This window comes from Rhinolophus sinicus, linkage group LG03 (assembly GCF_036562045.2).
Source record: "Rhinolophus sinicus isolate RSC01 linkage group LG03, ASM3656204v1, whole genome shotgun sequence".
Taxonomy (NCBI): domain Eukaryota; kingdom Metazoa; phylum Chordata; class Mammalia; order Chiroptera; family Rhinolophidae; genus Rhinolophus; species Rhinolophus sinicus.
This window is the reverse complement of record NC_133753.1, coordinates 190,448,370-190,469,008: the sequence shown is the minus strand read 5'-3', so window position 1 is coordinate 190,469,008 and position 20,639 is coordinate 190,448,370. Positions and strand designations below refer to the sequence as shown.

The window sequence follows — 20,639 nt, the reverse complement described above, 5'->3', positions numbered from 1 at the left end:
AATTCAGGAAATAGCTCCCCAAGGAAATGTGAAATGTGAGCTTGGCCACCGGACTTGCTTAGCTCTGAAGGCTTTGTGGACCCAGGTACCTTCAGAAACTGGGACACTAACAGTCATGACCACAGTGGCAAATCAGTTATTTAGTAGTCACTTATGGTTGCCTAGAATGAAGTGAAGCCCATGGCTTTAGAAGGCCCAAGGTCCCCTGTAACTGATGATTTATAGGGAGCATGAAGAATACGGAACTGTAGGGTGGCAGCCACTGAGCAGGGTAACCATCCCCTGGGGAGGAAGAGTCCCAAACCACTGGAAGTTAGTGAACCCAGCATTGAGCTCACAAAGCACACCATCAGGGACCACAGACAAAGTGGGGGAGTATAGGGTTAGTAATAAATGGTGTTTGACTCCCAATGTCTGTCCATCTCCCTATGACCCAACGGATGCATAAAACTCATCCTGTGACACAGTGGACACGTGAACTCATCCTGTGGTACCTTCCATAATGCCTAAGTGTACCATCAGAATAGATACCCTTGGCAAATGGCAGAACCTCCCATTTTACCAGGTATGGTTTCTTCTGGAATACCCTCTAGCAGTGTCACCATCATAGACGTGACGCAGGTGGCAATCCCTGCCACAAATCCTTTTAACTTTCCTGTTCCGCCAGTATCTGCCTCAAGATAGATGATCTCATATCAGAGCTCTTCCAACCTGGCATTACAGATATTTTGGGCTGGATAATTCTTATATTGTGAAATGTTTAGCAGCATCCCAGACCCCTAGCCACTGGATGCCAGTAGCATGACCTCTCCAGTTGTGACAATGTCTCCACGCATTTCCTAATGTCCTCTGAAGGACAACATTGTTCTTGGTTGAGAGGCTCAAATGACATGAAATAAGCTTAATCAGGGGTTGACCCCATTTATAGCTGAAGTTCCAGATACGATTTCTTGAGCTAGAAAGAAGCACAATTCTCACTGAGCCTCTGGATTTAGGAGGCAATATATCCCATATTTTGGTGCACTGTTCCTGCCATCTACACAGAAGGCTTCCAGTTTTGAGTGGGACCCAGAGAAAATATGGCTCCATTTGGTGCAAGTCCTCTGACCCAGCTTGAAATTTCTGGGGAAAATGGGACGCTGCACGGAGCCCAGAAAAGAAAATCACACCAAATGCTCCTTGCCCACTTCAGAAGTAAGTTGTCTTCTTAAAACAGATCCCGCTTCCTACTGAGCCCAGAAGAAATCCAAGTGACCAAGGTACCTGAAATTCCCTTCATGAGCTCAGTGTTTTCTGACCCTCGGGTCAGAAATTGGGGCTTTTGCAATGACTGTCCACCAGGTTCTAGAGGAATGAGGAGCTCATATTCTCAGTGCGCCTACACCTGTGTCCTGCCACCTGTCTCTCAACGCACACTACGGCCCCTTGGGAGAAAGAGGTCACTTTGCCTCTCCCTCAGGCATCGTGCAATGCTTCTGGTTTGCTCCTATTTCTAGAACCTGAAAGGTGAAATCTTACAAGATCATCTTTTCCAATTGCCTCACAAGGCAGATTAGGAAACTGATACCTGGAGAGGTTTAGTCACTTTCCCAAATGAGGGAGGCAGGTGGTGACAGTTCAGGGCTCCTTGCTTAGGGTCTTTTTGCGTATTTGAAAGTAAAGAGTTGGTGTAAGATTCTCTAGTAAGAAGTGATTCTGCAGCCTACTTAAGCCCTTTCCTTAACTTTTGTCATACCCAGTGAAAGAAAATGTATCAGTCTACTGCATTTCTCATTATTAAACTTCTAGAAAAACAGAGGAAGTTTTGACTACATAGTACAAAACCTTCTCATCGGTCCAGCTGTTTCATATCTCTGCCCCTAGGTGGTTTACCTCGCCTCTTCCAGCTAATAGAAATCTTTATTCAAGTCCAAGGTATCATAAGCATAGTCTGTCCTAGACGTTTCTTAGAAACTGGCATGGGAGAATGCATTATCATTGTGAAAATCGTGCTTTGTGCAAAAAATGAAGGGTAAACTACCTGGAGTTGTTGCTTTTTATTTTGTAAGTTATTAGTTCAATTACCAAGAGTCAGTATCACCTGATGAAGTGACTTCATCACCTTCAAAAAAATGACATTTACAAATTTCACACACTATGTTCTAGGGTCTGATTGTATATAACGTCACAGTATTTTCCAGAAAGAGTAATAATTTTAAAATTCAAATGTATTTTGCCTCAATTCCTTAATCTTGAGCAGTATGTCGCTAAGATATTTTTAGGCTGTTCCACAAGGTGGGGCTAGCCTCCAAGCAATTCTGTTGCTAAGGATAGATGCATTGGTATTTTGGAAACGTTCATTACCAAGTGTCACTCACGTTAGCTATCTTGACAGAATGGCTCACTAACAGTAACTTTAGCAATCATTAATTCAGGTAACAGATGACTATTTCTGGCAGCATCTGAGGAGCTGTAACTTCTCAGCCTTTGCTGGTTCATACAATGGTCTTCGAGTCCTGGTTTGCCTTCTCCATCTCCCCAGTCCTCAGCTTTACTGGGAAAGCCAGTGTGAAGGGTGTGAGAAGCACGCTCCTCTTCATCTCTGTTCCCAGGGACTGGCATCTCCATGGCCCTGATCCCCACAGAAGAAAATGCTGCCAAGCGGCAGAGGTCTTTAGAAGATGTCCATTAGCTCAGGAGAAGCAGAAATTGTATTCGGGTCCATTTAGATCAGGGCAGAGAAGTGGGAAAACTGGAGGAAAACTCAGTAACCTTGGCCAAGCAAGGCCTGTGTGCCAAAAAAGCCTCTCCATGCATCATCTCATCACACCCCCATAACAACCCTACAGGGCAGTTTGACTCACCCTGTCTTACAGAGGAGAAAAACTACAACTTTAAGAAGCACTTCACTGTAAGTGGCCCAGCTGGAAAGAGAAGGCCTGTCTGACTGCAAAGTCTTCTTACTTTTATACCCCACTGTGGTCAAGCAGACATATGGAACCCTACTGAAAAGCTGGGGCCCACATAGCTCAGTCTTGCCATGGAGTCCAAAATAAAGTATCAGAGTCCTGGAGCCACAAGTGGTTTAAAAATACATTCTAATTATTGCTTGCAATAATTAAAAGGGATATCAAGAATAGTAAAGGGGACTCAATGCATAATCCATAGCAACATTTCTCAAAAGTCCCTTGCCTCTGCTCCCCCATCCTTTCACACCCCAAAGCTGTTCCAGGATTACTCACACACAGACATTTCACAGCTTTTCTCTCCTCCACCTCTCTCCTCCTTTTTCCTCTCTCCTGGCTCTGGCTAAATCCTTCCCCCTTTCTTGCCTCTAGGGTTCATTGCCAGAGACTAGCAGTTCCAAATTCTTCTTTGAGGGTGGAAGAAATCATCATACATCTCTCACATCCGTACCCCAGATCCCAGCCCAAGCCAAATGGGATTCCTAAACATCTGGATATGTGAAATGAGCTGCAGAAGTCCTCAGGGAGGGTGATTCATAAGAATTGAATTGCATTAGGATTTTAGGGGGGTTGCTCCCTTTCCCTTATTTTGGCCAGTGGAGAAGAAAGATCTACAGAAGACTACACAGGATCTCAGGGGAGAACCCAGGGAGGGAAGAACAGAAAGGTGACTCTTTCAGGCCCCAAACTGTGGCTCAGGACTGGGAAGGGGGGCTGCACATGAGCTCCCCTGGGGACTCTGTGAGAACTGAGGGGAAAAGCTGGTGCAGCTTTCATGCACATGGAGCCAAGTGCCATCCCTCATGAGAGGAGGGTATCAATGCACAGACATATCATGGCTTCAGGTGTGTGACCGCACCTGCCTCCCAGCTGGGTTATAAGAACCAAGAGAGATGCCTCGGTACCAGAACCCCAATACCTTTTACCACTACTGTGACGGTGCATTTTGTGTGTCAAGTTGGCTAGGCATGGAACTCAGCTATTTGGTCAAACATTCATCTAAATGTTGTAGTCTATTGGGTTCACCTCTGTAATACCAGCACCTAGAGCAGCGCCTGGTTCAGCATAGGCGCTCAGTAAGTAAGTGTAGAGTGAAAATCCAGATGATGCAGACACTGGTGGTCTAGGAAACACACTAGGAACTTTCTGAAGAAGGTTCATGAGCTCTTTGGGGCCAGGATTATGTCGTGTTCACCTTTTGCCCTGGCACCCAGTACTGTGCCTGGCTGAGTCAACCATATAAATATTTACTGAAGATATTAATGAGCAGATGGAGCTGAATGTTAGTTATCCTTCCATGCAGAGGGACTTCAGGTAGAGTCAAAGGAATGAGATAAGTGGGTTTTCTGATTTGGAATTCGGAGAGAAGTGAAACATGCTGGCTCTCTGTCCTATCTTCTCCCCTGACTCTGCAATGCTGTCACCTGGCTGCTGTCACCCATGCTGGAAGGGGCAGCTCTGAGAGGGAGGCTCCTGTTACCCGCTGGTGTGGAAGTCTGAATGCTGCACAGATAAAGCCATGCTTTCCAATCAGCTTATTAAAACTAACATAAATATTTTAATCTCCATCGGTCTGATGTCTTGATCTCTCTATCCTTCTAAGTCAAGGAGGGAAAGGAGACAATTATGTGTTAGCCCCTCACTCTCAAATTAGGTCTCTATGTCTTCTTTCTTCCTCCACCTCAAACACACCACCCCCCCCCCACGCCACCTTTCTCAGACTTTTGGTATCTGTATGAACAACCTCCGTCTCCTAATTTTCCAAAACGGGCACATCTGGCAGGTTAGGTAATCATTCCCAAACCTGGCAGGCACTAGAACTGTCTCAGACACTTTGTATAACTAGAGATCGCAAGCCTACTGCAAAGCCATTGCATCAGAACCACTGTACAAAAGGCCCAGAAGCTGTATTTTCCTGACTCCCAGTTGATGCTGCTACAATCGCCCATCACCAGTCCCAGGTCAGTGTCAGGGCTCCAGGACACCAGCAGAGTAGATACAAGTGCCCCCTCCCATTCTGGAAGGAGGTGAGAACACCTTCCAAGAGTTTTTTCCTCTTCCACTGATCTTATGAGCAGCTGCAGTCCTATAGGCAACACCCCAACCTGCTGGTTCCTGTCCAAACTTGGAGGCTGAAGTTGTTGAATGGCTGGGGCAGTGGTTCTCAAACTTGGATGTCTTAGGAACCCTTTACACTCTTAAAAATCATCAAAGCCCCTGTTATGCAGGGACTCTGGTCCCACTCCCCGCACAAGAACGCAGGATAAGGTGAGGCCAAAAAGGAACAACAACGGAGACACGAATAGGGGGTTCATACCACTATATTTTCAATGGCGGCTGGTCGAGACACAAAAGCAAACATCTGTCAGTACCCCACGAGGGGTCTTCCTGCACCCCAGTCTCACTGGCAGCCGGGCGAGACACAGGAAGTAGGATCAACGTGATCCGCCATGTAATCTGCTTGCTAACCGTGTCATCTACAATCCGTGTTGCTAGTGTAGCCACGGCAGTTATATCAGTGGCTAATGGCTAACTGGTTACAGCTGACGGCCAACCAGTCACAGCTGATGACCATCTACTACCCAAGCCAGCACCTTTCCACGTGAGGCCGAGAGCCTGGAAACTGCTCTCTGGGACTCCGTCCCTACAGCCCCAAAGCCTATGTGGATGTGAGTTATACGTATCTATTGATAGGTACTGCATTTGAAATTAAAACAGAGACATGTTGAAAACACAAGCATACACAAGCACACGTCCCATCAGCCATCAGAGCAATGGTACTGCCAAATGTCACAGTGGCCCCTGGAAAGCAACTCCACACACATGATGTCTTAGGATAAATGTGAACATAGTTTTGACTTCAGAGACCCCCTGAAAGTATCTGCAGTCCCCCAGGGGTCCTGGATGAATCTTAGAGAACTTCTGGGCTATGGTAATGGGCAGAGTCTCCAGGCTTCCAGCAGGAAATTGATGGATGCAAGACCCAACTCTGGCTGACATTATTTCCTGCCTTGATTGGAAGCAAGGAAAGTCTTCAAATATGAAACCTACTGAACAATCAGCTAAAATTTTCTGGAAGCTGCAACACCACTACTCCAAGCCTGCCTCTTGCCCAATTCCTTGGACAATTTTCAGACCCAAGTGCTGGCACCAATGAGAAAGTGCCTGTTGTAGCAGGCAGAATAATGGCCCCCTGAGATGTTGGTATGTTAATCCCCAGAACCTGTGAATATGTTAGGGAAGGAGGCAAAGGAGAATTAAGGTTGCTAGCCCCCTGACCTTAAAATAGGGAGGGTAGCTGAGATTAGCCAGGTGAGTTCAATGTGATCATAAGGGCCCTAAAAATGGACGACAGTCAGAGAAAGAGATGTGACAAAGGAAGAACAATCAGAGAGAAGCCTCTAGAAACTGGAAAACACAAGGGAACAGATTCTCCCATGGGGCTTCCAGGAAGGAACGCAGTCCTGGCAAGGCCTTGATTTTACAGTGAGACCCGGGTTGGACCTGTAGCCGGCAGAACTGTTAGATAATAAATTTGTGTTGTTTTAAGACACCAGGTTTGTGGTAATTTGGTACAACAGCCACACCTGTTAAAGCTCTATAGCCTTTGAACCCTGCACCTAACAGAAAACTGCCCAGAAGAGCCCTGAAGGAGGGAATGCCTCCCAGTGTGCAGAGCTCGGCAGAAACAGGCCAAGCGTGGAACTCATGGCACTGGCCAGTCAGCAGCAGGAGGCCATGAGAAGCCCTGACCTGCATCCCCCTCATTCCCTGTCCCCAAGCGGCTTATGCTCCAGGCCAGTGACCAGGCCACCGTGGCTTCAGGGAGGCTTCCACTGACCAGTGTTCTTCAAATGGGCATTTCAGCAGCCCTGTTGCCACCTCCCATCCCTACAATGTTGCATCAGTTGTCTTGAAAATGACTAAATAACTCAGCACTTAGTGCCCAGATGTGAAGGCTCTCCCTGGCCTGGATCATGACCATGACCAGCAGAGACCTGGAGACATCGCCACTAGGTGCAAAAGCCAGACACAAGTTCAGGTTGTCTCCTGTGAGGGCGGTGGGGCTGAGGACGGCACTGTATTCATTATGGAGCGAATGTTGGAAGGAGTATGAGTGTGTATTCTGAGTGCCCAGCAGCTCAGGGATGGAAAGTCGTGTATCAGCCCAGAATACAGGAAATCACCCCTGCCCTGGCTACCTCCCCTGCACTGCGCCAGGCCACTGGCACTCATTTTAGGACAGCCCAGCCCCTCCCCCCCACAGGGTTGGTTGGATCAGAGAACAGCTGAGCAAGCTGGAGGGGTTCCCTTCCTGGAAATAGGAATTAGAGCTAGGAGAGAATCCATCTTTTGGGTGGCTGTGAACAGGAAAGCTCAGAAACCATGGGTTGACTTCTTCTGTCTACAGGCAGACTATGAACACAAACAAAGCCAGTCTTCAAAAAGAGAGGGGCAATCGGGGTGGCTGAATGGCTCAGTTGGTTCGTGCGCAAGCTCTGAACCACAGGGTTGCCGGTTCAATTCCCACATGGGACGGTGGGCTGCGCCCCCCTGCAACTATGATTGAAAACAGTAACTGGACTTGGAGCTGAGCTGTGCCCTCCACAACTAGATTGAAGGACAATGACTTGGAGCTGATGGGCCCTGGAGAAACACACTGTTCCCCAATATTCCCCGATACAATTTTTTTTTAAAAAGAGGGACAAGAAGCAAACACCCAGGTGTGCAGAGATGACAGCCTGGTACCGTGCCACTCCTGGCTCTTGCCCCTTTCTCAGCTCCAGCATCATCACCGCCCATACCTGCTTCCCTGGGACAACCTGCCCAGTCCTGGCCCATTCCATTCTCTGCTTTAGTTGGCTTACGTATCTTGCAACCAAAAGAATCCTAACCCGCACGTGATATCATTACTATACGGGTATGGGATCCTGCAGGAAGCATTTACTAGGAAACATATGAAATCCATAGCCAATATTTAGCTCCTCAGTAGGTTCCTGTGAACAGAGTCCCACACTTGCATACACCACCTGTTGCCCCTCAGCCTCCCCCGCCTCTGGGACCCTGGACCACTTGTTCTGCCCCTGCAGTCAGTGCGTGCAACTCTGGGCGGGTGCTGAATGCATTCTCATACACACAGCCCCACAGCACCTCCTGCTCGATGCCCAGACTGCTTGCCTCTCACCTTCAGACACCTGAAGCTGCCCATCATCCACGACACACAATCAGAAGAGCAGGGGGATTCGTGTCAATAAAGCAAATTTACCCAGTGGGAACGTGGAACATGAGACCAGTTCTCCCTTCCTCCCCTCTACTGGACTCGTGGTTCATGGTTCACGTGGCCTCCTGGCAGACAGTCCCAGCCCACTCCTACCTGGAGGTGGCTAGCTCAATACACACCCCCAGGTGGGTGCTCCCTCCTTCCCGACCTCCCTCCCTCTGCTTTTCGCTCAGTCTTGCTTCCCTGGGGTTGCATTCCTAAAAAAATGGTAACACAAACCCATGCACTGGGCACTGCTTCTGAGGGAACTCACTCAGAGATGTTCATGATTTCAAGGAGATCGATGGTCAACTCAGAAGCTGAATACGACGCAGATGAAAAACTCCTGGCTGCTTTTCTGTTTGGTAACTGAAAATGCAGCAGGATACTATAGTAACTGAAACACGAGACATAAAACGACCGATCCCCTGGGAGTGGATTCCACTGAGTTACCTAGTGACATCACGTCAATGCATTTCTCACGCAGAGAAAGGAAGATCCTGTTAGCAAATAAACTATTTCATGCCACACTCCCCACCAAATGAGAGAGAATTTAATGAGACGCTTCAGTGGGCCTCTTCAGATAATGACTAGCTTTGCCTGGAGGAAAATGAACACAGAGTGATGAACTACATAAACCTGTCCCGCGGAAACCGAAACCCAAACCCAAAATAGGCCAAATTCAAGGACGCCACCTCCCGGGCAGCCAGTAGATGGCGACCTTAACCATTGGTTGGGTTCTTCACGCCACTTCACGGCTCTTACTCTGGTAAGAATCTGCCAGTTTGACAAATGGAAATTTACTTGTTATCATCTGATAATTTAAAAACCTTCTAAATTTAAAAAGTTGAAAATGGCTTCCTTGTAAATACAATACTACAAGTGAGATAAGTGTAAACCACAGAGAATGTTTTACTTGTCCTTTCGCTCCATGTACTTTGTTCCTGATGCTCCTAAATTAGCCTCCCATTCTTGACAGGGAGGCATTGTGATTAGAGTGGTCGAGGAGGCGTTTGGTTCTGTTGTACTTCAATTTGGAGGGGGTATGTGTGTTTGCTGTGTAAGCGAGGTGTTCTGATAACCACAGCATCTCCCGGGACAGCATTTCTGATAGGAAGCAGGGCGGACAGGGAAGCTGTGTATTTAGGGTCACTGGATGCCCAGGTAGGTGGAAGAGCCAGCAGTGGAGGGCGTGCTGCCTGCAGGATGGGGGTTGAAACATGATACTGTGATAACAACATCAAAACAAAAACAAAAGATTTCACCACAAAACGTCACAGTGTCACAGGGACACATAACACAATTGACTATCAAGCTGTACAATGAAACTCTTCTATGCAGCCCTTAAAAATCATGTTGAAGCATTTTAATGACATTGAAACATGTTTACGATATGTTGCAAAATGAAAAAAATCAGATCCCAAAAGAGTACGCATCAATTTTTGTAAAAATATATATATATATATATATTGTTCTAAATAAAAAATAAATTGCATGTACATATAGGTGGGGAGAAAGATTACTGACAGCAGTCATTTCTGAGACTGAGAAGAAGTCTTAAGGATTCTTTTTAGGTTCTTTTTGCTTACCTGTATGTCTTAAGTTTACTCCTGTCTTATTTTTATTTTTTATTTTAATTACTAGCATTACTGTCCATGAGGCCCTGTTCTAAGTACAAATAAATATCAACTCACTTAATCCTCAGAACATGTCAATAAAGTAGCTACTATTAGAATCCCCATTTTTATAGATTAAAACATTAAGCTCCCACTCGAGGCCACACAGCTACTGAGTGTTGGGACCAGGTTTCAGACCCAGGAGTCCTGGTTCCAGATTCCGTGTTCTTTACTAATAAAACAAGATTCAAAAATAAAACGGCAAAAAGAAAAAGACGGGAAGCAAAGAATGAAGGAAGAGAGGGGAGGAGGGAGGGAACGAGGGGGGAGGTTATGTGCCACAGGGAACGATGCACATTTCCTTTTAAAAAACTTTTTTAAATTGTTTGATGTCTCTATAATCTGACCACAAAAGGAAATCTGGGGGGTTTTTAAAGCAAACATGTACACAGAAAAATACTGAAATGGTTAACTCCAAATAAATTAACTGCAAGAATTCAGATACATGCAAGTTAAAAGATCTTAAATAAGCGACTTTTAATTTTTCCCCCAAACACTTCTCACTGGCTGCTTCCCCTCACCGAGCACAACAGGAGCCGAGGGGCTGGGCGTACATTTAGCCCACAAGTCTGGACTTTGCCTCTCTAAAGCATGCTTCAACCTGACTAGCATGAATGACATACCTTTTTTAACTAAGTGAAAGAAACCCGAATTGTAAAAAAAATAAAAAATAAAAAATAAAAAGAAATAAAAAGAAAGAAAGAAAAAGAAGTACCCACACTGAAAGAACGACAAACCTTAAATATTAGCTCACACTCCTTAAGTTCGTCTTCTTCAAAACCAAGAGCTGCAAGTGAACGAACGAATGAAGTCTGTGTCTGCAGCAAAAACCAATCTGCCAGTTCAACCAGGTGCTGCTGTGCTTAGCAATGGGGGAGGGAGGGGAAGGAAGGAAGAAGAGGAGGTGGAAGGGGAGGAAAGGGACACAAGAGGAAGCCTTGAGGAATGAGGAAGCATGCTGAGAGAAAGGAGGGGGAGATGGAAGACAGAAAAGAGAGGGGACTGATGGGAAGCTGTTAGTTTCCTATGGTGCGGTTTCCGTGATGCAGAAGGGTTCACAAACACATGGTGAAACTCACTAAGCCTAAAAATCTATTTCTTTCTTTTCCTCTGTCTCTCTGCACAGGCTTCAGGCAAAAATCCCCACCTGCAAAAGCTGTGACTATGTCTTTATCTCTTTCAAACATGGTAAGGATTAAATTTTGTAAAGAAGTTTGAGTGTCACCTTTAACAAGCATTAAGCAAAAGCCTTTATTTCATTGCAATATCCTCCAGCCACAAAGCAGGAATTAACAGACTTTCAAAAAAAGTAATCTTAATGCTAATAAAGCAAGTGCTGCTTCAGAGATGGAGACCCAAGTCCAAAGAGCTGCAAAGCAATGCCACAAACTCATAAAGAATGAGACAAAAGTTCATTTTGCCCATTCAGCTCACCCACTTACCTACCCGAGGAAATCAGGATTTTGTAAATAGTCAAGGATTAAATTCTTTTAAAATAATATGGTTCGTGTCACTGCAAATGCCAACTCTTATTAAAAGGAGATCTTCCCTTCAATTGACACAATGCAGGTGTGTCTGATGTGCTGCAACAAAAAACGGGTTGGGTGGTAGGTGCCACTTGACCTGCAGGACCTGGGATTGCTGAGCTGAGCTGAGCACCTTGAACTGCTGGGGATTCTTCAAAATCCCAGTGTTCTGCTGGAAACAGCTGACCATCATCATCCCTTCCTCCACAAGCAAACTAATCCCACCATGTCCCTGAAACTCCAACCAAAAATCTGCCATATTCCCAGCTCACGCAGGAAATTGCACATAGCACATTTAAGAAATTCAGAGAAGGACTGAAACACAGGCGAGAAGGAGGGCAAGCCCATTGTATCTCTTTTCAGAATCTCTGTGTCATTGTGTTAAAACAGCATTTGCACCTCATCTTGATCGAAACGCATTAACATTTTTAACCTAATTTCTTCGCATTTACTAATTTACCAGTGATGCGCTGGGCCCTATTTTATTTCACTTTGCTGCCAGTGGCCTAAAAACTTGACTTTTTTTAATCTATAAAAATGGGGATTATAGAAGTCTATTTTTAAGAAATCCCACTGCAAGAATCCACCTTCTATGCAGGGGATTCCCTAGAATGAGCTCTGCTTATGCAACATTTGTAAGGAAGAACTGCTAAGTTACTGGGGCTCCACTCTCATCTAATGCTGTTTCCCAATACTGAAAGGAGATCAAGAAGGTCTGAATACATGCTTAGCCATTTTTTAAATCTTTATAGTGAGATTTCAAATGCTACTGCACTGGGCATATATTTGCACACAGCACCAAGACAGAATTCAGACTCCCAAGGTGAAACTTAATCAGCCTCTCGGCTCCTAACCCAACTATCTATCACTACAGAGTCTGCGAGGCACTGACCCAGTTACTTCCTCAGATGCCTTAATTATCCCAGAAACACCAAAGTTCTTTTCTGAGCAGTGGCACTCTATTTCTGTTATTCATTAACACCCTTACAGCACAGATAAGCCAATGAAAGGGCAAAGGGAAGTCACAAACATGGCGGATGATTGACATCCTCCAGGAAGAGCCAATGGGCACCCACCTTTTTCTTCAGATGCACGGGTCTACACATGCTTAGCTTTAAAATGGAGAAGCTAGAATTCTAAGATAAATTAGGTCCCAAAGTCATTAGGAGGTTAATGAACAAATGTAATCATGATGCAGCTGCTACAACACATTCAGAGAGAAGCTAGATACGTTGCCTTTTTATCACTCTAAATTTTCTCTTTAAGCAGGAAGGACATGTTTTAAAGGTAAATAAAAGTGACTAGGGAATTTCTCATTTTTAAGTTTTTAGGCCTACAAATTTCAGTTTCTAAGTCTTTTGAGATTAATTTTCTCAGCAAGAGAAAATCAAATATTCCACCCACTCTATTATCAACTGTAAAGGTAACAAATGTAGACGGCACAGAATTTAGTCTCACGAAAAGACTCTTCTGTTGAGAAACATTTTTAGTTGCCTACTATGCTCAGCATTGGGCTAGACATAAACATAGGTGTTTCCACTAAGAGCATGAGGGCATAAATAAAATGAATCACATAGTCCACCCACCAAAAAAACAAAAAGTTTTTAAAGCATGAGCAGGGTTATAAAGAGATCTGCTTCATGGATAGTTCTGGAATCAGCTTTGCTAATGTATAGCACATCTCATGCAAGGACCTAACCAGAAGTCGGCTTTGATGAGCTAGTATCTTGAGATCTAGATGAACCTAAACGTGGCCTGAGCACCCATCTGTGTCTTCCCCCGGACTTCCCCACCCCAGCGCCCCCAGGGGGCTGAAGAGCTCGGGCTCACCTCCAGCTCTGTGGCGGGATGGGGGGAGGCAGGCTGGTAAACAACACAGCCCACTGCTCAAATTCCAGTAAACAACAAAGTGGCTGGTGAATATAGCAGACCCCTCGGCTCAGAAGGGGAAAGACAATTTCTGAATGAACTGTAAGTAAGGTTTCTAGGCGGGAATTCCCGCCTGTTCTCGGGAATTTTTTTCGCTTTTCCACTCCCGAATCCCAAGAAAAGTTGGCTAGGAAATCGGGAAAATCGGCTCCGTGAACCCAGGTGGTTAGTAGTATTGGCTGTCACTTTGTGGAAACAATTCATCGTGGAGAACAGAAAACAGTTTATATCTCAGGATTCGGGAACAGTAAAACGAAAAAAATTCCTGAGAACGGGTGGGAATTCCCACCTGGAAACCCTGACTGTCAGCATCTCCACTGTCAGGTTCTCTGCTCATCCCTCGCCAGGGACAGGGCGTTTTCTTTCCATGAGTCTTCCTCCAGGCATTCCCCCAGCCTTCCTTCTGAGCACCTCCATCTCTCTGGCACCCCTCACCTACCCACCCACCCCACCATTCTCCTGGGTTGTTCTGGCTTTGCCCTTACATCTCATCCCCTATCTCTAGGGACTGAATTGGAGTTTGTTTGTTTGTTTTTCCTAAAGACAATTCCCTCCCTCAAAAGGAATGCTGCCACTTAGATCATAAATGATTTTATTAACCTTCCAGAAAATATATTGTTATCAATTCTGTAATAGCCAAACAAATAGCATACATTGAAGAAACAGAGCCCATTAAAATCATGACTATAAAAATACTTCAGCAAAACAACTGTACCATGAAGAACAAAGACAAAAGAGTAGAATTCTGTTGTAAAATGACTCATTGCCCATTGCAGATGTGAGAAGATACCTAAGCAGGACACAACCACCATGTATGATCAAAGCCTGCTGTGACATGGGAAATAATGTCACCCTGTGCCCACACTCCATCATTACTACTGTAAGGAGCCCCAGGTCTCATGGACTTCTCCATTTATAAGCTCAGATGGAAAGGGAATCAGAACCTGGCTGCACAGAAACGACCTCAGTTTCCCCAAGCTCTGCCTCTCTGCCCCTAATTTGTCTGTCTGCAGCATTACCCCGTTTGCCTATAACATTTCTCCTGCCTGCGTGGCTAGCCGTTCACTTCGTTAGCTCACATGGGACAGCTGCACAGGGTCATTGCCACAATCCACTTCAGCAGCATCTGTCCACCACACTAAGTGGCAGCAAACCTGGATCAATGCGGGCAGACTTAGCACCTTCCAGGAGCTCCCAGCAAGCTTGTCATCAGACAGGACTCCAAGTGGCTGACTGAGCCAGCTTGAGGCTTTGCCCCACACTGGTCTTCCACAACTGTCATGCCATGATCATCACACGCATTTTGTGCTCAGCAGAGTTTCATTTTAACCTGTTTAGGATTTTCAGCAGTGTTTGCCATGCTGTCTTCCCAATGATGGGGTTATCGTTCAGCCTCAATTTTTCTCATCTTTAAGTGCCCTCTCATGGGGGTATAATTGGAATTCATTGAGATAATTTGTGCAAACTGTTTAGCAAGTGTATTAGTTTGCACAGGCCACCTTACCAAAACACCACAGACGAGGTGGCTTAAAGAACAGAAATTGATTTTGTTCACAGTTAAGAGTCTACAAATCCAAGACCAAGGTGTCAGCAGGAGCAGTTTCCTCTGTGGTCTCTCTCCCTGACTTGCACGTGGCTGCCTCCTTTCTGCGTCCTCACATGTCTCCCCTCGGTCTCTGGTCTCTGTGTGTCTGTGTCCTAATCTCTGCTTCTTATAAGGACTCCGATCCCATTGGATTAGAGCCCACATGTTTGAACTCATTTGACCTTAATTACCTTTTTAAAGGTTCTGTCTCTGAATATGAATATTCGGAGGTCCTGGGGGTTAGGACTTCAACATATAGATTTTGGGAGGACACGATCCAGCCCATAGCACACAGTAAGCACTTCTGCTGTGATATTTATCAAAACCTGCCTTGTTGGACACATTGATGTCTTTTTACTAATTTGTAAGTGCTGTGAGCTCACAGGTGGTCGTTTTCCTTCTCTCGGTGATGCTCTTCAGGGCCCTGTCTTCAGCCACCCTGCAGCATCGCCTCCTGCTTCCATCCACACTGGCCGCCTTTCCACATCAACCATGGGCCTCCGGTCTCCCAGGGGTCATCTCTTCTGGCTGCAGAGCTCTACCCTCCTCTGACCTCTGCCGCCTCTTGCAACCCCTTCTATGCCCGACCCAGGGCTGTCAGCTCCTCACGCGAGCAAGGACTCTTGGCTGTTTATTCCCTGACATCTCCCCAGCCCCCGACACCGTTCCTGACATTTATTTGACCCTCTTTTGGGGAACATTACGAGAGTCAATGAGGATTGCTTCCTCTGAGCTAGGCCTTGCTTTGTTCCTTTGTAATGAACACTAACATGGACATTTCTGGACACTAGTGCATCACAAACTCTTTTATTCTTTACCCCAAATAGGCTAAACAAGCTTCGGAAGTGGCCCACACAGTGTTCAGCCCTCCAAGGGTAAGAGCTTTTCTTTTTCCCAATGTCCAAGCATTCAAAGGGAGTCCATGGCCACTCCCACGGGGGTGATACAGGTGGTTTAGCCCACATCCTCTGCCAAGCCCTGCTGGCTGAACCTGGAGACTGCTTCCGAAAAGACACTGACTCTTCATATTCCTTCCCAGGGGCAGAAATGTTGGCCCATGGGAATCCAACCATAAGCCTATTACTCCATCTGGGGTAGGTTCAATGGCAAGCTTCCTCTAAATGGACTTATTAAAATAGCATGACCTTGGACAGAGTCCTCACAAGAATCAGACAAGCATCCCATGTTCTCTCTCTTCCTTGCTGTGTATAATCCATCTCCTGCCAGACAGGCCCATGGATCTTACTCTGTTACGCAAAAGCAGTAGGCAGTGGTCACAATTTGCTTATCCTATGTGGTCCTCACAAGAAAAGGGGGGAAATATCATTACTTATGTAGTGAGTGTTAGGGGAGCTTCAGAATTGTAAAGGGTAATTTAAGAAAAGGGCCGGCCAAGAGGCACTCAATACACATTGTGGAAGGAAGGCAGGGAAGAAGAGAGGGATGGAGGGAAGGAGTGAGGAGAGAAGAAAGAAGAGCTGAAGGGAGAAATGGAGGTAAGAAAAACTGGGGGAGGAAGGTTATGGTCCCCAGCGCTCTTCCACAGTACTTTAAACATAGTAGACACTTAAATAAGTGGTCATTGAATTGAACTTAACTACTTTTCTAATACCATCTTTCCTACCTGAGCCTCTAGAATTTTCTCTAGAAAGAGGTATAAACACTAAAAGATAGCATTTGCTCAGTGGATTCCACAACCATCAAACTACACACAGGACCTGGCACTAGGGTGGGCCCGTCCCTAAGAGGAGGGGACAAACTGATCCACACACTATCTTGAATGTTGGTCTCCTGGCAGGAGTGTAACACAACAGCCTGGAAAACAAAATACCCCAGGTAGGCAATTTACTCTGGAGTTGAAGCTACTGGTTTTTATCCATAAACAAAGCAATGTGTGAACAGTTGTTCCACCATTCTTTTTTTGTCTGTTTGTTAAAAGGCTACAAAAAGTAAAGCCAAATGCAAACAGCACAGAGGTATAAATAAACAGCCACCATGCTCAGTGCCAGGAAAGAGCTTAGCGTGAATAAAGGAGAAAATGTAACAGGTAAACTTCCTCCTAACGTTTCCTGTGCAGCGGGAACCAGTTCCTCGAAATATCCACACTCACAGCAGCCCTTTTTCTAGAGCTGGCACAAGCTAGTGGGATGCCAGCCTCAGACATGGGAGAAAAACAGAGTCCTCGGCCTTCCCCAGGGAATTCAAGTTGTGCAGAGGTCACAGCTCACAAATGCAATGATCTGTATGCTTCAGTATTTACTTGTTTCTCCTACCCAATGTAACCACAGAACTCCATATTGTCAGCATTGGTGGTAAATTGTTATGTCTGCTAAAGTCCTTTCCACATCAGCCTCAGACTAGGGGCAACACACTGCCGCTGATGACTGTTAGCAATGTGATACTGTGTGGGCAGCACTACTGAGCTACCTCTTCCCTGCCTCCCGGCTGCTCTTCCCACTGATCTGGTCATGCTCTTACCACCTCCCATTTCCAATTTATGCAAAACAGGGGCTGCTCACTTAGCTGCGGGAGAGAGCGTAAGTTGCAAAATAGTGTTTACAAGGACATGACAAAACAGTGTTTACAAGGACAAAAAACAGAAAATATGTACCTAAGGATGCTGTTTGTCTTAGGAGAAGAAAGCAGTATAAATATTTAGGGGGCATAATTCTTTATAATTTTTTCTAACTACAAAATTTATATGTATGTGTGTGTGTGTGTGTGTGTGTGTATATATATATATATACTTTATGATAATTTGTGGTTTTATTTAAATAATTTATATTTAAATATATAAATATTTACATATTTATCATATGTATGTTCATTATGGAAAATCTTTAAATAAAGGAAAAAACAAAGAAAAATAAAATCCTCTTTAACGCCACCAGCCAGAGATAATCAGTATCAATATTTTGGCGTATGTCATTTTATAGTTTTCTATACATATTTACATACCTTTTCTATGTTTATAGAATTGGAACAATATTGCTTTAGTGGCCTACTTTTTTCATGTATTGTGAATATTTTCCCATGTTATTAAACATTCTTCAATAATTTTTTTTATTTCTGCAAATTCAGTAGGTAAAAAGAGATACACCAATTAAATTTCCTAGATTACTACTGAGGTTAATAAACAAGAGACATTTGATCATTTCAAATTCTTTAACTTCAACTTAAACAGAACAAGGGAAAAGTAGAGGGAAAAAGGACAGCACTGAAATCTTAAAGCAAACATAATTTTAAAAACAGGGTATAAGACTAATAGCCTCGTTTTACATCCTTACAGGGTAAAAGTTGACAAATCTATGTAAGATTATATAATATGTGGATTTTAAATTAAGACATACAATAGTCATTGGTTTCCTGGTAGAAGTAGCAATACCATGTCATTGCAGGGTCACTGCTTTCTCTAACAGAAAATGGGAAGAACTCACTAAAAAAGCCTAAAAAGAACTAATGAGAATTGTCTTAATGAAATACAAAATCGGTATGTCGGAAATTCCAAGTACTTATGAGATAAATTATATGAAAATAAGAACATTAATATGTGTCTACCGTAAGATGTTCCCAAGAATAAAACAGCAAATTTTAAGCAAGATACATCTCTACAGAGAGAAGGAAAATGTTGAAGGATTACATAAATCATATACCGTGTTATTAATTAAATAAATATAAATTTACATTAATGCATGACAAGGTGCATATTTTATTGATTAGCATAATGGATTCCTATAGTTACACAGCTATAGATAGTGTAACTAAGTGAAAAAATATAATATACAATGTCCCTTGAAGGTAAATGCTAAAACAAATACTTGGATTTTTTTTTCATTCCACAATATTCATTTTGAGAGAGAGAGACAGAGACAGAGAGAGAGAGAGCGAGAGCAAGCCAAATGAAGTGAAAGTTTATTTCAATGCTCAGAGTGGCTTCCAGCTGTTTCTCGCCTGCTGTGCACGAAGCAAACGTAAAGGGCATCAGGAAACTACCCGTGGGGCTTCCTCTGCACACCACCCCTCTCCCTCTCTCCAAGGGAACTAACGTTTGCTTTTGTCCAAACCCAAGGGTTAATGAGAGCTAGAAACAGCCAACAAACTTAGCACAAAAGCAGCCTGCGCCCCACCTAGATATCTCTGATGCTCGCTATGGGACAATGGGTTGCTTGGGTCCACGTCACTGACCACCAGAGGCCTTTCCGCAGCCAGAGGAAGAGAAAAACCGAGTTGATGAGGAAGGGAAGAGGTAGTCCCTGATTCTGTCACTTTTGATTTTGTGGGTGCCCTGCGACATAACTGACCATACCCCCCCCCACGAGAAAAACCTGCAAAACTCAAAAACCAGCAACTCTTGCCCTACACGCTCCTGAAAGCGCTTTCAGACCCCACGCCCCGAAGTTGAATCCCAGACCAGAAGTCCACCCCTTTCCCACCAGCGAGTGGACCCTGCAGAGCCCGGAGCCCGAACCCTCCGCGGCTCCGCGGCCGCGCATGCGCTGCAGGAGCAAGCGGGGCGTGGGAGCCACGGGGACCAAGCGCGCCCAGTACCGGCTTGTCCATGGCGCTGCGCTCCGGTGCTCCGCGGGGACATGTAGCAGGTGGCGGCCGCGGGTGCTTGGCCAGCACAGTCGCTGTCCTTTGCCTGCACTGCTCCCCGGCGTCCGCTCCAGCCGCACGTCGACCTCTTTGGGTGGCTGTTTGCAGCTCACGCGGTTGCCTTGGCGACGAGCAATGCGCCGCCTGGATCCAGAGGCCTCCTCCAGTTCCGCACGCTCGAGCACCTCCCCTGGTCCCCAGCTCACTGGACCCAGTGGCTCCGTACCCCCCTGGGGACCGGCTTCCGGAGAGCGCAACTTTCGGCCTCCCAGTCCAGATGCCATTTCTTCACTGGTTTTTATCAGGTGTCTGTGAGGTCTCAGCAGAATGTTACTTCTAGCATCAGCCAAGTCCACCCAATTGGAATTTGTCTGAATGTGGAATTTTATGCGTTTCTAGCTTGAGAAAATATTCACAATGGAATTTCGAATGTTTCAACTGTAATTCGTGCCTCTTCCCACAGTCTTGATTCATACTTAGGTTCCTCTCATTGCTTCCCTGTCAACTTAGAACTCAGTGGAAATGTTTAACCTGGAGTTTTAACCTGGAGGTGACAAGGATAATTTCTTAAATACTGTCTACCTGTCAGAACAGTAACTATATTTGCATGTGTGAAGTTCCCCGGAACTTTGCCTTAAAAGGCTTTCTTTCCAAAGGAGAATATACATATTTCGTATCTCCAACCTTTCTTCTCTCATGGGTACTAGGGCTATCCACTAGAAATATGTGTGGTGCATGTGTAAGTTTATATTTTCTAGGCGCCACACTTTAAAGGTAAAAAAAAATGGTAAAATTAATTTTAATAATATGTTTCATTTAACCCAGGGGTGTCCAAACTCTTTTCAACGTTTTTCACCAAGGGCCATATGCGGTAAAATACACAAACAGCCGGGCCACTTACTCGAGGTGAAGTACGTATTGCCTCACCTGTAAACTAAAGTAAACTAAATATATTTTTGGAATTTGCTGTGGGCCAATTAACAATGGATTGTGGGCCGCAGTTGGCCTGCAGGCCGCAGTTTGGACACCCCTGATTTAACCCAATGAGTACAAGATATTATTTCAACATATTATCAATAAAAATTATTCATGAGGTTTTACATTCTTTTATATACTTGGTCC

The 20,639-nt window shown here is 45.0% G+C and overlaps 1 protein-coding gene across 1 annotated transcript in view; it reads right to left on the bottom strand.

The window, feature by feature from the left end:
• The window catches only part of DNAH5 (dynein axonemal heavy chain 5), a 242,281-nt gene extending 222,488 nt beyond the window's left edge, over window positions 1-19,793 (bottom strand). Inside the window, exon 1 of the mRNA XM_074329069.1 lies at window positions 19,470-19,793. Coding sequence (XP_074185170.1) covers window positions 19,470-19,481 — 12 coding nt within the window. The 5' untranslated portion in view covers window positions 19,482-19,793. The remainder of the gene's footprint in view (window positions 1-19,469) is intronic.
• Window positions 19,794-20,639: the final 846 nt, after the last annotated feature.